Source organism: Schistocerca serialis, chromosome 9 (assembly GCF_023864345.2).
Source record: "Schistocerca serialis cubense isolate TAMUIC-IGC-003099 chromosome 9, iqSchSeri2.2, whole genome shotgun sequence".
Lineage (NCBI taxonomy): Eukaryota > Metazoa > Arthropoda > Insecta > Orthoptera > Acrididae > Schistocerca > Schistocerca serialis.
The window spans coordinates 17,765,092-17,780,661 of NC_064646.1; the positions used below are offsets into that span (position 1 = coordinate 17,765,092).

Consider the following 15,570-nt stretch of genomic DNA (forward strand, 5'->3'; position numbering starts at 1 on the left):
AGTTAATCTTATTGTAGCTATCGTACTTCAGAAATCGTCAAGTGTACCGTTTGCAAAATGGTTCACATGGCTCTAAGCACTATGGGACTCAACATCTGAGGTCATCAGTCCGCTAGACTTAGAACTACTTAAACCTAACTAACCTAGGGACATCATACACACCCATGTCCGAGGCAGGATTCGAACCTGCGACCGTAACAGCTGCGTGGTTCCGGAATGAAGAGTCTAGAACCGGTCGGCCACCGCGGCCGGCGAACCGTTTACATATCAGTTCGAAGTAAGGGGGTACGTTGTGTGTATACAAAGATAGTGAGTGAATCGTCACATGTATCTCCACTGGTGAGAAAGTATAACAGAAATAAACTTCCCGGCACATTTAAACTGTTTAATGGACTTGGAAGTTTGGAAGTAAGAGAAAAGTACTGTCGGGAGAAATTATCCATGAACAGCAGGGATCCCAGGTTTCAGCATTGTCTCACAGACTGTTTTAATCTGTTAGAAAATTTCAATACTACTGAGTGTGTTTAGTAGAAATGTTGTGCCTTGTAAATAGTCTTCATGGGTTTGCGGCCGGATGACGTTGTGCAAATTTCACAAAGCTTCCTCGGAGCAACTGTCCAACATCTTCAGGTGGTTGAATCTTTCTAGGTACGACTGACGACATGGGCACGTCGATGCCCCTGTATATAGAACACGCGGGCGAAGAATGTGCAGCCCACGGAAATCACACATACGCAGTGATTTGCAGATAGATCGCGCCGTACTCAGACGCCCTCTGCCGACAATCGCAGAGAAGCCTTTGTAAGCTTGGACTGTACGCTATGTTGGCAACAATGTGCCCAGACGTCACTCATTAAAAAGCCATACAAGGTCAATGTCATGAAGGTTCTGTTATCTACGAGATCTTCATTTTTCTCGTCGTGAATACAAAGCAGCCAATGCTAGGATCAGGGCTGCGCTCAGTTGAAATTCCACGTCGCACAGCCCTGCGTGACGAGAACGGAAAGGAACATTAATATATGGTAAAAATACAGCCTCACACACACTTAACATTTAGTCGCAGGATATAGATGTAGTCCTTTTCTTGCACGGCACTTGGGAAATACCCAGAGTTTCCCTTAAATGATATATCTAACAAGGGAATGGTCCAATCCGCCATGTCGAAGCCAACCATGAAATTTTATATGGCAAGAAAAGCACTAGCAAATCTGTAGCTGTTAAGATGCATTGCATTTTCTTAATGGTTGCAGTTACTCGTTTTTGTCGCAGGAAGAACAAAATGTGACAGCTATATACAATATTTCCATTTCTGTGTTGTTCATAAGTACGAGGCAATTTTCCTTAGGACATACATGCTTGTACAAAGGAACAGGTACAGTGATGACTGCAGCCGTTATGAAATACACGAAACACATCCGCAGTCGCTAGTATAGACAATGATTAGCAGTGTAATCGAATGATGACGATGTAAAGTTGTGGCGGACTGGGACTCGAACCCGAGTTTACGGCTGGTCACAGCGGTCGCCTTACCATTAGGTTACTCACGGCCACTCCCAAACTTCCATATGTCGTCAACTATGTGACTAGAAACTGCACTCGTACATCCATTATGCATATTCTCTTACAGTGGAGACATGTTAATTGAACCTCGCTTGCCCGATGTCGGCAGATAAATTCGAAATTGCAGTACCAGTGTTGTTCATAAGTAGGACGGAATGTTCCTTTTGACACGAATGCATATGCCCTAGGTTCCGCTATTTTATTTTCAGAGTATTTACATGAGATATTTGCTGGAGGAAATAGCATGTTTCTCGATTCAAAATTTCGGGAGAAAAATTCTCAGCAATATACATCGACTTTGTTCTAGCTCTTTTCATGTATGTTTACGCTGAATTTGTGTGAGGAAGCATACAAGCCATCTTGAAATATTTTTGTCTCTTACTTAATTCAGCTCGGTCGCAGGCTCCCAGTGCATTAAAACTAAGTTTTTCATACATAATTACTAACACGTCATTCCAAGCAGCGACGGAAGAATTTATTAACATTTCCGCTTCTTATTTGATCTCTGTTTCTTAAATGTTACCTTTCCCTTAGTGTATTCGATTTCGTATACAGCAAAGTGTCAGGCGCTGTAAACGTGAAGTTAATCAAGTTGTCAGATTAATTCAAGGACACTGAGAAACAAAAACAGTCATATCGGTGGAGACATGCACACAAATAAATCATCCACTCTTTTTCGACTACCACATTTGTATTCAGATATCAGAAGACCCGATTAGATCTGTAATTCTTCTCTTACATCACATATATAACAACGACAATCTCGTACCTTCAGCAAAATAAACAAAACAAAAGACCTTTAAAAAATTTTCAAACATTTAGAAATATTAAATGGCATCTACCAATAGAGTATGTATGTAGTCTGTGATATCAGGAATTTATATTAAAACGAAATCACTCATAAATTAAACAATTCAGTGAGAGTATTTGACATGAGAGTGGAAGATACAAAACTAAAACTTGACAGATTATTATCTATCCCTACAACAAGAAACACAAATGAATCATGAATTTCGAAAGACGAAAGAAGAATACATTCGGAGAAATTAAAATTTTAAGGAAAGTGAGTGGAATCAGAGATCAAACACAGAAAAATACGATCAGGGAAAAACTCCATAAAGGACTATAATGTACGAATTACAAAATGGGGCAAGGGCACATGAACTAAACAGAACTTGTCAACACACTGAGAGATGACGGCTACATTAAACAAGTAACTAACTGTTAACTAATAAGAAAAGACAGTTACACTTAACGACAAGCATATTGCTTCTGGGGAGAATGGTTTTCAACACACACATCTGAACACTATTACTGATTTCAAATAGCTGCTTTAACTGCACTACATTTGTTTCCATTGGATATGTGTTGCGTCACCTCCCTATTGACGCACACGTTGTACAGTTCTTCTTCCTCGATGCGGCAGTAGAACGTATGGCGTCCGTCAGTTATACTGCTGAGTGCCGACATGCGGAAACGCTGGAGCAAACTCAGTACCAGGAAGCGGCGAGGGCGGAAAGTAAAGCACACAATGGCCACAACTGCCGGCCTTTGATTTGGGGAGATAAATCAGCATTCTGAGGACAGTGCAAGCGACCGAATGAGTATAAAAGAGCAGACGCCTCCAGAGAAAGACACACACGGTGATCCAACAGGTTCCTAGCCGCCACACATTCTCAGCAAGCCAATATGAAAGCCGTAAGTATGCGACGGTTTGTTGTTACTAACCTTCAGTTGGAGGAATCCCTCTGCTTTTTTTTCTATGTATTTATTAGTCCTTCTAATCGCATTTCACCTTTTTTTAAATTTACATACACATCATTTGTCCAAATATTCTTACGTGGCTGTCATGTTTACCTATTACTCGTCAGACTTGCCATGTCCGAGTACACCAGTATACCACTTCTACGATCATAATATAATTAACGTATTCTAGTCTCTCTAGACATTCATTTTGGTCCCTTTAGTGCCCCTCTTGCACCTACACGCATACTTCATTCTACAAACAATCCGTGGGCTTTAAATAACCCATTTCTCCATGAAATATTTTCTTCCCAGAATGCAAGTACACCGAGGTATGCAAGAGAGCGTCTAGGAGAGATATCCTTACAAATTTGAAACAGTGCGGGAGGGTAGTGAGACTTCTATGGATGGCTTGGTAAGAGCATTGATACATGGATGGCAAGGTTCTGGGTTAGATTCCCCGTCCGGCAAACACTTTTAATCTGCATGGATTTTTCCTATTCGAGTCCGTCCATACACTAACCCTACTCCCGCTAGGTACACGTATGCAGCGCTAGTCACTTTATGTTATAACCCGGAGGGTGAAAATAAGAATAGCGTCTTCTCTTCAAATCCAATCTCGCATGAAGGGGCGAGAAAATGAATCTGTCTCTCTACACATAGGTTCAATCCCGCGTCCGGCCATCCTGATTTAGGTTTCCCGTGATTTCCCTAAATCGCTCCAGGCAAATGCCGGGACGGTTCCTTTGAAAGGGCTTGGCTGACTTCCTTCCCCGTCCTTCCCTAATCCGATGAGACCGATGACCTTGCTGTCTGGGCTCCTTCCCCAAAACAACCCAACCCCAACTCTCTACACATCGCTACACACCCTGACCTTTCTACCAATCCCTGCACAAGGCGTACGATAGAGACAGCTTTTTGTTGCCCATTAGACATCAAACACGACTTCTCGGCGTTTTACAAGAACTACATTTGGCCTTAAATTTTCATTACTTTCCCAGAGTATCTGTGCTGGATTCTCATGGATGCTGCACTCACCGATCAGGATCCTCTTAACAAAATGGATCAAATGGCTCTGAGCACTATGGGACTCAACTGCTGTGGTCACAAGTCCCCTAGAACTTAGAACTACTTAAACCTAACTAACCTAAGAACAGCACACAACACCCAGCCATCACGAGGCAGAGAAAATCCCTGACCCCGCCGGGAATCGAACCCGGGAACCCGGGCGTGGGAAGCGAGAACGCTACCGCACGACCACGAGATGCGGGCCCTCTTAACGAAGCTGAGAGTCCTATCTGCCTACCTTGCTTCTGAGTTTGGGTGATAGGTCCATTCGTACTATTTCATAGTGTCCTGCCAGGTATTATGCGATATAAGCAACATACCATACCGCTGATACTATAATGTAATACTATCAGATTATTAAGTTTCCTCTGGGCGTCATCACCTATTTTTCCTCCTTTAGAGTTATTGTTAGGGACAAAGCGGTAATTCTGTTCAAGGAGTTTTGCATTTCCCTTGAATAATCCAAAGGCAATATTTTCCTCCGAGTGTGTCATCGTAAGCAGTATTGCTGACATATCTGATGAATCGTTCACTCGTATTGAAAACGATTGTTGCCCTGTTACATATCTCTTATGGACACATAATTTTAATTTTGTTTTTGTTTAACTTAGGCTGTCCATCGTAACTAACTGACTTTGTCTTTGCAATATTCCATAATGTAGTCAAACGCCTTCAAACATAATTGCGTCGTGCCCTGAATTACATACGTCCACTGACAAATATAGTCCCCAAAATAGTGAATTTTATTTAAAAAGAGTGGCTTTTCGAGACTGCGTGCTTAATTGTTGGACTACTTCTCCCTTGCAGTATCGTCACAACAACCGAGCTTATTAGGTCGTCAAGAGTTGATAGGAAGACGGGCGTTAGGGAGACTGTTATGCTGAGCGATCGTTCTTTTATCCTTCCAGATAACTGTAGATACTCGTGTATACAATGGTTCCATTGCACTTCTCGAGGCAGTTGTTCTCAACGGCTGTGTTTCTCATCCACTATGTTCAGTAAGTTTTCATTTCTTATTTCATGTGTCGGCTTAATCTTTATCATACGTCTACAACACCATATTTACAGGAAAATAAGAAGAAAATTTCGACAGCTATCTTTCCACCAATAACCGGACTATAATACGTTATATAAAATTGGTCAAATGCTCTCCAAGCAGAAAATGAACATAATTTTTTCACATCACTGTGGTTTCTAATAGATATATTACTTTCGTCCGTACACTGCACCATACAGAGGAACCAATGGAAGCAGTCAATGGCCTCTCACTGTTTTCTTATATTCTATTTAGTAGATTTACTTTCTAGCATTATTTTACCATTGTTGTAATATGTGCCAATGCAGATCACTAAATTAAATGCATTCTCTTTTTCCATTAGCTTATAACGTTAACCAGTAGCCGTTAGCGTGTTCAGTCCGGAAAGTGATTTTCGCAATAAAGTTAATGGATGAAACGATTGCGTATATTGTGGAAAATTTTGTATTGTGCGAATCCACAATAGTTGTATTGTAGCATGATGAATAAGACCGCTTCATCTTTATGACATATCTGTTTATGATTTCTGATCGATGATAAATTAATTTAACGTATGCCCCATAGACTATAATCTCTGTACATTTTTGTAGACCACTTCCACATTCCACAAAGTATTCAGAGTATGATTAAATAGAAGCAATGAGAAAGCTGTTGTCGCAGAATAAAACGATATCCTTCATGACATTTTCAAAGTTATTTTCAAAGGAAGGAAGGAAGTTTGGGCTATAGTGTCCTATCTACTGAAAGGTGATTAGAGGTGGAACGCAAGTTGTGATGGGGGAAGTGTGGGAAAGGAAATCGGATGTGTTTGTTTGAAAGAAGTAATACTGACATTTACCTTAAGTGGTATTAGGGAACCTCCTGAAAACAATATTGGTGTCTGGACCGCAATTTGAACAGCGGTTCCACTGTTACAATCACTGTACCACTACCTCGGTCAGTGCCGTTCCATTAAAGCATACGATAATTTTGAATGACGTAAAAAAATATTTTAATATGTTCACGGGCAACGTCAGTCGTATGACGGTTGGTTAAAAGGTTACCAAAGGCCTTACCTGGAGCATATATGTGATGCAGATTGTAAATGGTCATGTTTCATCGTAACCGGTAAATCTTACCTTAGAACACGTTCTATTGTAAAAGATATATTCCGTTAATATATTCCAACTTCATTCACACTGATGACAATTCAAATACTTGTACCAGTATAGCAAACCAGAAGGAGAATTCTACGACTTACCAAGTTGTTCTCTCGAACATGGTGACGTGATTTGTTGAATCCTTTGCTATCCCTCGGGGTTCAGTTTTAAACGGGACGAACAACTGAAGACAGTTCTGCTCCAGCCAATGAGATTCAAGGTCGAAGATGCGTCTGGAGACGTTCCGGACAGCGGTGGGGTAGCAGCTTGACTGTCGCCTGCCACACGACACTAAAAGCAGAGCTAATGGTGTGGCGTCACATTTCTTTTGGTAGCAGGAAGCCTTTGGATGTCATCCGCGATACCCTTGGAGCATAACGTTACGTCTGGGATATTCTGCTCCTCGCTTTGTTAGCCTTCGTGGGAACCCAACCTGAGCTTACTTTTCAGCAGAGAGTTTCTAATGCTTCTTTTCTTGCTTTCCAAACCCGACCTAGGCCAGAAAGTTCACGGAATTTCTCTCCAGGTGAGTACGTTACAAGTATTATAGGCAGACCCTGCAACCCGCTTGGGGTTTTGACGATCTAATGCGCTAACTGCACAGAATTTCGCACGGTATCCCTCAAGAGGGCATCCAACAACTGTATCAATCACTGACAAGCCGCATAACTGCTTCCATTGGGGACAGAGGTGGACCAGTGCGTGACTGATTGCTCAATTTCTCAAGCTTTTTGTCCTGAAGAAATCTTAAATTATTTTCTGAAGTTTTAATCATTTGTTTGTCGGAACATGTATTTAACATCTACCTTCTCTTCTTTCCTTAGGGTGTATGAATTTACAATAGTAGGGGATGTAAAAAGTATTTCTTCATATTATTGTATGAACGAGTCTGACAATGCGTATAAAAAAAATATCATCGAAAATAGTAAAAGTCAAATAATCCAAACTCAGCCACAATACATTCCTTGGGGTAAATTTTCGCAACACAAGCCACAACGGGTACGAATTACTGTGCGACCAACATTTGTAGTCACCCGCAGTTCTAATCTGCCAGAAAGCCTAACATTCTTATCGCTAATATCTACATCTACATCTACATCCATAGTCCGCAAGCCACCTGACGTTGTGTGGCAGACGGTACCTTGAGTACCTCTATCAGTTCTCCCTTCCATTCCAGTCTCGTATTGTTCGTGGAAAGATGGATTGTCGGTATGCCTCTGTGTGGGCTCTGATGTCTCTGATTGTATCCTCATGGTCTCTTCGCAAGATATACGTAGGAGGGAGCAATATACTGCTTGACTCCTCGGTGAAGTTATGTTCTCGAAACTTCAACAAAAGCCCGTACCGAGCTACTGAGCGTCTCTCCTGCAGAGTCTTCTACTGGAGTTTATCTATCATCTCCGTAACGCTTTCGCGATTACTAAATGATCTTCTAACGAAGCGCTCTGCTCGCCGTTGGATCTTCTCTCTCTCTTGTATAAAACCTGTCTGGTATGGATCCCACATTGGTGAGCAGTTTTCAAGCAGTGGACGAACAAGTGTACTCTAACCTACTTCCTTTGTTTTTGGATTGTATTTCCTTAGGATTCTTCCAATGAATCTCAGTCTCGAACCTGCTTTACCGACAATCAACTTGATATGATCGTTCCATTTTAAAACACTCCTATTGCCTACTCCCAGATGATTTATGGAATTAACTGCTTCCAGTTGCTGACCTGCTATATTGTAGCTAAATGATAAGGGATCTTTCTTTCTATGTATTCTATATAATATCGGATAGGACCCTATTAACCCTCCCCGCCAGCCGGCATGGCCGAGCGGTTCTAGGCGCTACAGTCTGGAACCGCGCGACCGCTACGGTCACAGGTTCGAGTCTTGCCTCGAGGATGGATGTGTGCGATGCCCTTAGGCTTGTTAGGTTTCATTAGTTCTAAGTTCTAGGGGACTGATGACCTTAGAAGTTAAGTCCCATAGTGCTCAGAGCCATTTTTGATCCAACCAAACCCCCCCACCCAGAGATTATTCAGTACTGAATAAGCAGTAGCTATTATCGCATGCCACTGTGAATGCAAATGAATGGGACAAACCGTCTAGTACAATACACAGTAAGCTTCACCATATATTTCTAAATGATTTATGTGGCATAGACACCTCTTACAGTTGAGTAGGTAAAATTAGGCTTACAATATCTCACGCAGTAGTGAACAAGAATGACATCATTATACATAATTATAGTATTTCGTCTCTGAATGAATATGAAAGGTACTAAATATGTAGTACATCTGCTGCTACACTCCGCAACCGCCTTACGGTATGTAGCAGAGTGTTCTTTGCGTTCCAGGTGAATACCACCTTTACCCTCTCCAGTCACATACACTTCGGGGGAAGAATGATTGTCGGTAGGCCTCCGTGCGGGCTCCCATCTCTCCAACTTTATCCTGATGGTCTTCTCACTAGATATGTGGAACTATAATAGGAGGCCATACAGCGATGCAGCACACCTCTCCTGCAGCGTCTGCCACTGGTGTTCCCTAAAGATCTCCATAATGCTTTTGCGCTTATTAAATGAACCCGTACCACAAAGAGCTGCTTCTTTTTATCTTCTCTATTTCCTCTGTCAATTTGGTACGGATCCCATACTGACGAGCAATACTCAAGTATTGGCCGAACGAGTGTCTCCGAATCTATTTCCTTTGTTGATGGGCCATATTTCCTAAGCATTCCTCTAATGGATCTCAGTGTGTTACCTTCCTTGCTCCCTATTAACTTTATATGGTCGTTAAACTTCAGATCACTCCATACATGTTGATACAGATATACCGGGTGATCAAAAAGTCAGTATAAATTTGAAAACTTAATAAGCCACGGAATAATGTAGATAGAGGGGTAAAAATTGACACACATGCTTGGAACGACATGGGGTTTTATTAGAACCAAAACAAACAAAGTTCACAAAATGTAGGACAGATGGCGCTGGACAGCAAAACGTCAGTGACTACGCAAGACGATCGTGTATGAAAGGAGCTGTAATGAGAGATAGAATCAGATGCGCCAGCAGTCGCAGCATGTTGACGTTACATGAAAAGGCGCTTTTAGTGAACCTGTATTATCAGAATGGGGAATGTGCTAGTTCAGCGTTACGATCCTATCGCCGTAGGAAGGGGATTCGAACGGGTAAAAGTCCGTTGACAAATACAGCTGTGGCGAGAATGATTTAGAAGTTCGAAGCCCCGGGTTGTTTAGACGATAGACCCCGTAGTGGCCAACCGAGTACAAGGTGTAATGCTGCTGAAACAGTTCAGGAAGAAATGGAGACTGTAGCGGGTTCGTCTATGCACGGGGAAGTTAGCGCTCGTGCAGTCGTACGTCGAACCGGCATTCCATACACTACTGTTTGGTTGGCACTGAGGCGTACCCTCCGATGCTATCCGTACAAAATCCATCGGCATCATGAACTGTTACCTGGCGATTTAGTGAAGCGGAGGGCATATGCGGTGTGGGCGTTTCGAAAGATGGCGGAAGATGACGATTGGTTGAGTAACGTGTTGTGGACCGACGAAGCTCATTTCACGCTCCGAGGGTCAGTCAACACCCACAACTGCAGAATTTAGGCCACCGAAAATCCTAGAACTGTCGTGGAAAATCCATTGCACGACGAGAAAGTCAGGGTATGGGTTGGATTTACCACATCTACCATAATCGGGCCTTTTTTCGTCGAGGAAATGCGTGATTCTGGTTTTGTAATTGCTACCGTGACGGGTGAGAGGTACGCCGATATGTTACGGAATCGCATCATCCACAGCCTGGCTGATAAACACCTGCTGGAACGTACGATGTTTATGCAGGATGGCGCTAAACCCTACATTGCTAGACGCGTGAAAGATCTCTTACGCGCGTCGTTTGGTGATGATCGTGTGCTGAGCAGCCACTTTCGTCATGCTTGGCCTCCCAGTTCCCAGACAGTCCGCGCAATTATTGGCTTTGGGGTTACCCTAAGTCGCAAGTGTATCGTGATCGACCGACATCTGTAGGGATGCTGAAAGACAACATCTGACGCCAATGCCCCACCATAACTCCGGACTTGCTTTACAGTGCTGTTCACAACATTATTCCTCGACTACAGCTATTGCGGAGGAACGATGGTGGACATATTGAGCATTTCCTGTAAAGAACATCATCTTTGCTTTGTCTTACTTTGTTATGCTGATTATTGCTATTCTGATCAGATGAAGCGCCATCTGTCGGACATTTTTTAAACTTTTGTAGTTTTTCGGTTCTAATAAAACCCCATGTCATTCCAAGCATGTGTGTCAATTTGCACCTCTCTATCTACATTATTCTGTGAAATATTCAGTTTTCAGATTTATACTGACTTTTTGATCATCCAGTATTATGAAAGTAACTGTTTCCAGGAATTGTTATGAAATTTCTTAATCATACGATAAAGAATTTTTCTGTACAGTATAATACATAGTAACCTCTTACACAACTTGCATATTGGTTTGTGTACCACAGATTTATGTTTGTATTACAGAAGCCGGCAGTGGTGGCCGAGCGGTTCTAGGCGCTTCAGTCTGGAACCGCGCGACCGCTACGGTCGCAGGTTCGAATCCTGCCTCGGGCATGGATGGGTGTGATGTCCTAAGGTTAGTTAGGTTTAAGTAGTTCTATGTTCTAGGGGACTGATGACCTCAGATATTAAGTCCCATAGTGCTCAGAACCATTTGAACCATTTTGAATAGAGAATTAGGAGAGACGCCTGGTTTGTGACAGTGTACGATTTCTGTGACACTCTATGCATAGTGCAATTATAATTCTGAAAAGCACAATGTGGTGAGCAGAAATTGAACATTAGTATGGTGCTGCAGTTTGACAAAGAGCTATCGTGATATGCTTTTACTCTCAGAAAATTAGGTTCAGTCATGTGACTGAATTCAGGTCATTGATAGACATTGCTTCAATGTAAAGGAATGATCTTTGGCATCGATTAAGTAATTGTTTACAGTTTCAACGTTAAACACACAAACATTTGCAATGCATGCTGCAAATGAAAATGTTAACATAACTCTTTTAACTTCATACAGAGTTAATCCTTTATTTGAGACGTTTGCTTCATTGAAACCGATTGCTGGAGAATAAACAGTTACTACAAAAGCCGTTAAAGGTTGCATTATGCATTTCTTTAAATGCACTGAAGCTTTAAAATACTGTTCATGAGAAAAAAAAACAGTCAGAAGAATAGTTTTCACTGTGTGGCATTTCTACATGAAGGAAGGCTACGGTAAACGTAGATTCACACTTGATGGAAAGCTCTGGTGCTGAACGATTGGTCAGTAATTGCCACAATGCATTTCAAATGTAAGGAGTCACTCAGGCAGACTGTAGTACCGTACGGGACGGACACGACATTACAGTCAATATGTATGGGGAAGACAGTTTTGACGTTGCCGCCGTCGCCTGCTGACATTATAAATTAACTTACTTTTGCTGCACTCTCTTACAGCTGTGAACTTTGTGTTTTTGCTCCATGTTAGTCTCTATTCGATGCTCTTCCTTTGCTTTCGTGACGCAGGACAAATGTTCCATGACGACTTCGGTACTTATTCTATTGAGTCTTCTTGTACAAGGAAGGCCAAGTAGCTGAGAGTGAAAATACATGTTTCGTCACAGAAGATACGAAGTAATATTCATGAAATAACCTTTTTCGATCGAGAAAAACTCGTCTCCAGTGAAGGAGAAAGTTCGTTTGTATTCGATGTTATTTGGTATTTAGAAATAAGTAACTAACAACAATGAACAGCGTAAACAGCCTGAATTATGGCTTCTATTGTTTGATGTTTTTGCATGTACATATTTTTTCGCTGGCAAGTAAACTTTCGAAATGTTCGGACGAAATTTTCACTAATGTTCCACTTTTGATCAGTTTACCATGCAAACTATGAATAGTGATAGTAATAAACATATTAAAACAGTGTGCCGGATCGAGACTACAACTCGGGACCCGAGTTCGAGTCTCGGTCCGGCACACAGTTTTAATCTGCCAGGAAGTTTCAGATCAGCGCACACTCCGCTGCAGGGTGAAAATCTCATTCCGGCTCTCCAGTAATAAACAGTATTACTGGTTGCCCCTTGGTTCTGATTTTATAGTAAGACTTTCTGTGTCACAGATAGTATGTCATAACGTTCCTTTGATCTCTTCACACTGGGGTAAGGTGAAGTGACTTTGAGCTCACATTGCGTCTAGTATGGTCAGACCAAATTCTGACCGTCACCCCACCCAGCGTTCCGTCCCTTCTTCACTGATATCTGGTGTGAGTCGTCTTTTAGCCTGTACTTGTTGTTCCGCAGGTGCTCGCCGTGGTGATCCTGGGCGCGGCAGCCGCCGCCTTTGCTACTGCAGTGCCCACCAATCCCAGTAGCGGCCAGAAGCGCCACCAAGACCAGCCTAACGAGAGACGCGATGTCGGAGTGGGGGATGTGAACTTCGGCGGTGGGAGCTTCAACCCCAAGGTCAATGTAAATAACAAGCACTATCCTTCACCAGGTGCATCGAGCGACTCTGGAGTGGGTAGGGTGAACTTCGGCGTCGGTAGCTTCAACCCCGATGTCAATGTAAACAACACCGCCTACCCCTCTGGTCACATACCCATTGGAACCTACCACCCTCTGCCCTGTAACAAGCAGCGAACTCCCCTCTGTCAATAAACCCAGCTACAGCTAATCCCTTGACATCTACCATTGTGCTGCCGTTCTGTTTACGGTGTCTACCTGAACAAACAGTACTGAGTTCATAGACTATCTATCACATGATACTTTTTATACTGTATTGTGATTGTATCCAGTTTGTGTGAATAAAATTGTGTCTGTGCCGTTATAGTGAAAGATTTTTAATTGAATTCGTGTCTGAGTTTACATTCATCCTTTTTTATCGACGTAATCTAACCTTAAAATACAAAATGGGTCCAATAACATTACAATAAATAACCATCACCAATCTCGCTTTACACAGGCAGAAAGGGAAACATGGAATGCACATCATCAGCCATGTATGCGTATGTATTGTGACCACAGAAACATGTAGGAACAGAAGAAGAGAGAGAGAAAGAGAGGCAGGAGCGGGAGAGAGGTAAGGTATGCTAAAAGCAGAGGATAACTCTAGAAGAAAAGAAAGGAAGATAATAATGACTGACAGAGAAGGAGTCGTCGAATGGCAGCGCAGGCCAGAGAGACAGAAAAAAACAGTGTGAGGGAGATGCACCGGGTCACAGCAATATAGATAAAAAGATTACAAAGTAGAAGGGGAAAATGGTTAGTGGGAGAAAGGGAAATGGAAGGGAAAAAACACTAACAAGTAGGAGGCTAAAGCAAAAAAGCTAAAAATAAAGGTAAAATGTAAATCAGTTTGTTTTTGTACATAGACATTAATAGATCCTAAGCTGAGAGACTGATGTTCCCTAAAAAGTGGACTGGAAACGAGATTCTAAACTCAACGTTCATACCTGCCACAGGAATTACCAAATCACATGAGCGTTTTCGTTTACTTGTATCCATCTCAATGTACATACCTTCCAATAAAGGAATATTACAGCACGTCGAGAAATACTTCGGAAGATGGTACTATGTTCCTTTTTTTACTCTCATATGGTTCTAAAACAACAAGTGATGGGCCTTCAGCCGATTTTTAAATTAAAATTGGTTTGCTCCTAAGGTGTGAGATTTTTTGGGCCTTCAGCCTAATTGAAAGACCTGATTTAAGATAAGGTCTTCTGCCTTTTAAATTTCTGATTTTGGTTAGAGTCTTAAGTTGTTGGCTTTCAGTCGATTTTAAATTAAAGTGGTCTTGCCCTTAAAGCATGAGAAAAGCATGAGATTGTATGACGTATTCAGCCGGTTATTAAGTTCCAAAAAATTAATGCTCTGTATTTTTTGTAATTTTTCTTGGCTCTTGTAATGTTTCGTCAAATAAATAAAATTGTATGTTCGAGTGTAACTGACAGCCGCTTATTTTGGCCCTTTTCCACAATTTAAACTACCTGTCCTGTGCTCTCGGTTTAGCAGGGCGTCTCAAGTAGTACAATAGATAAACATAAAAACTACGTCCAATGAAACTGCGCAACAACCAGAAGACACGTGAAACCCCAATACAACAAGAAAATTGACTTAATAACATCAGACGGACGCCAACCGGTTTTAAAAAAGCTTAAAAATCTTGAAGCCTATATCGTAGATGAATAAGTATCGAACTTGTTAAGTGTGATAGCACTCTGTGTGAGTTATTGCTTTGATATTTATTTAACGAATTCTGGCGATGTAATAAAAAGTCCATGGTGACTGGAAGACCTCAAGGTATGCGATGTGACAGCTCAGAAAACGAACTCAGAAACACTTTCAGCTCCAGTAGCACACTACGTAGTACCTAACTCTGTGTATTTCACTCATCACTAAACTCTCTACATGGAAGTGTCAACCACAGTTACATGGGGTTGCGAAGCAGCTGAATGGGTTGAAAATAAATAAACCGCCAGGACCTGATGGGACTCCAGTTCGGTTTTACAGAGAGTACTCTACTGAATTGGCTACTTAGTTAGTTTGCATTTATCGCGAATCTCTTGTCCAACGTAAAGTCCCGAACGCCTGGAAAAAAGCGCAGGTGACGCCTGTATATAAGAAGGGTAGAATGACGGATCCTCGAAATTACAGACCAATATCCTTAACATCGGTTTGTTGCAGAATTCTCGAACATATTGTCAGTTCGAATATAATGAATTTCCTTGAGACAGAGAAGTTGCTGTCCAAGCATCAGCACGGCTTTAGAAAGCATCGCTCCTGCGAAACGCAACTCGCCCTTTTTTCATATGATACCCTGCGAACCATGGATGAAGGGTATCAGACGGATGCAATATTCCTTGACTTCCGGAAAGCGTTTCACTCGGCGCCCCACTGCTGACTCCTAACTAAGGTACGAGCATATGGGATTGGTTCCCAAGTATGTGAGTGGCTCGAAGACTTCTTAAGTAATAGAAC

The 15,570-nt window shown here is 42.0% G+C and overlaps 1 protein-coding gene across 1 annotated transcript; it reads left to right on the forward strand.

The window, feature by feature from the left end:
- Positions 1-3,168: 3,168 nt before the first annotated feature.
- On the forward strand, positions 3,169-13,428 carry LOC126419758 (uncharacterized). Its single transcript, XM_050086932.1, has 2 exons — positions 3,169-3,258; positions 12,895-13,428. Exons 1-2 carry the CDS (start codon positions 3,250-3,252, stop codon positions 13,249-13,251), a joined length of 366 nt encoding a protein of 121 aa, XP_049942889.1. The 5' UTR covers positions 3,169-3,249; the 3' UTR covers positions 13,252-13,428.
- The last annotated feature ends 2,142 nt before the right edge of the window (positions 13,429-15,570 follow it).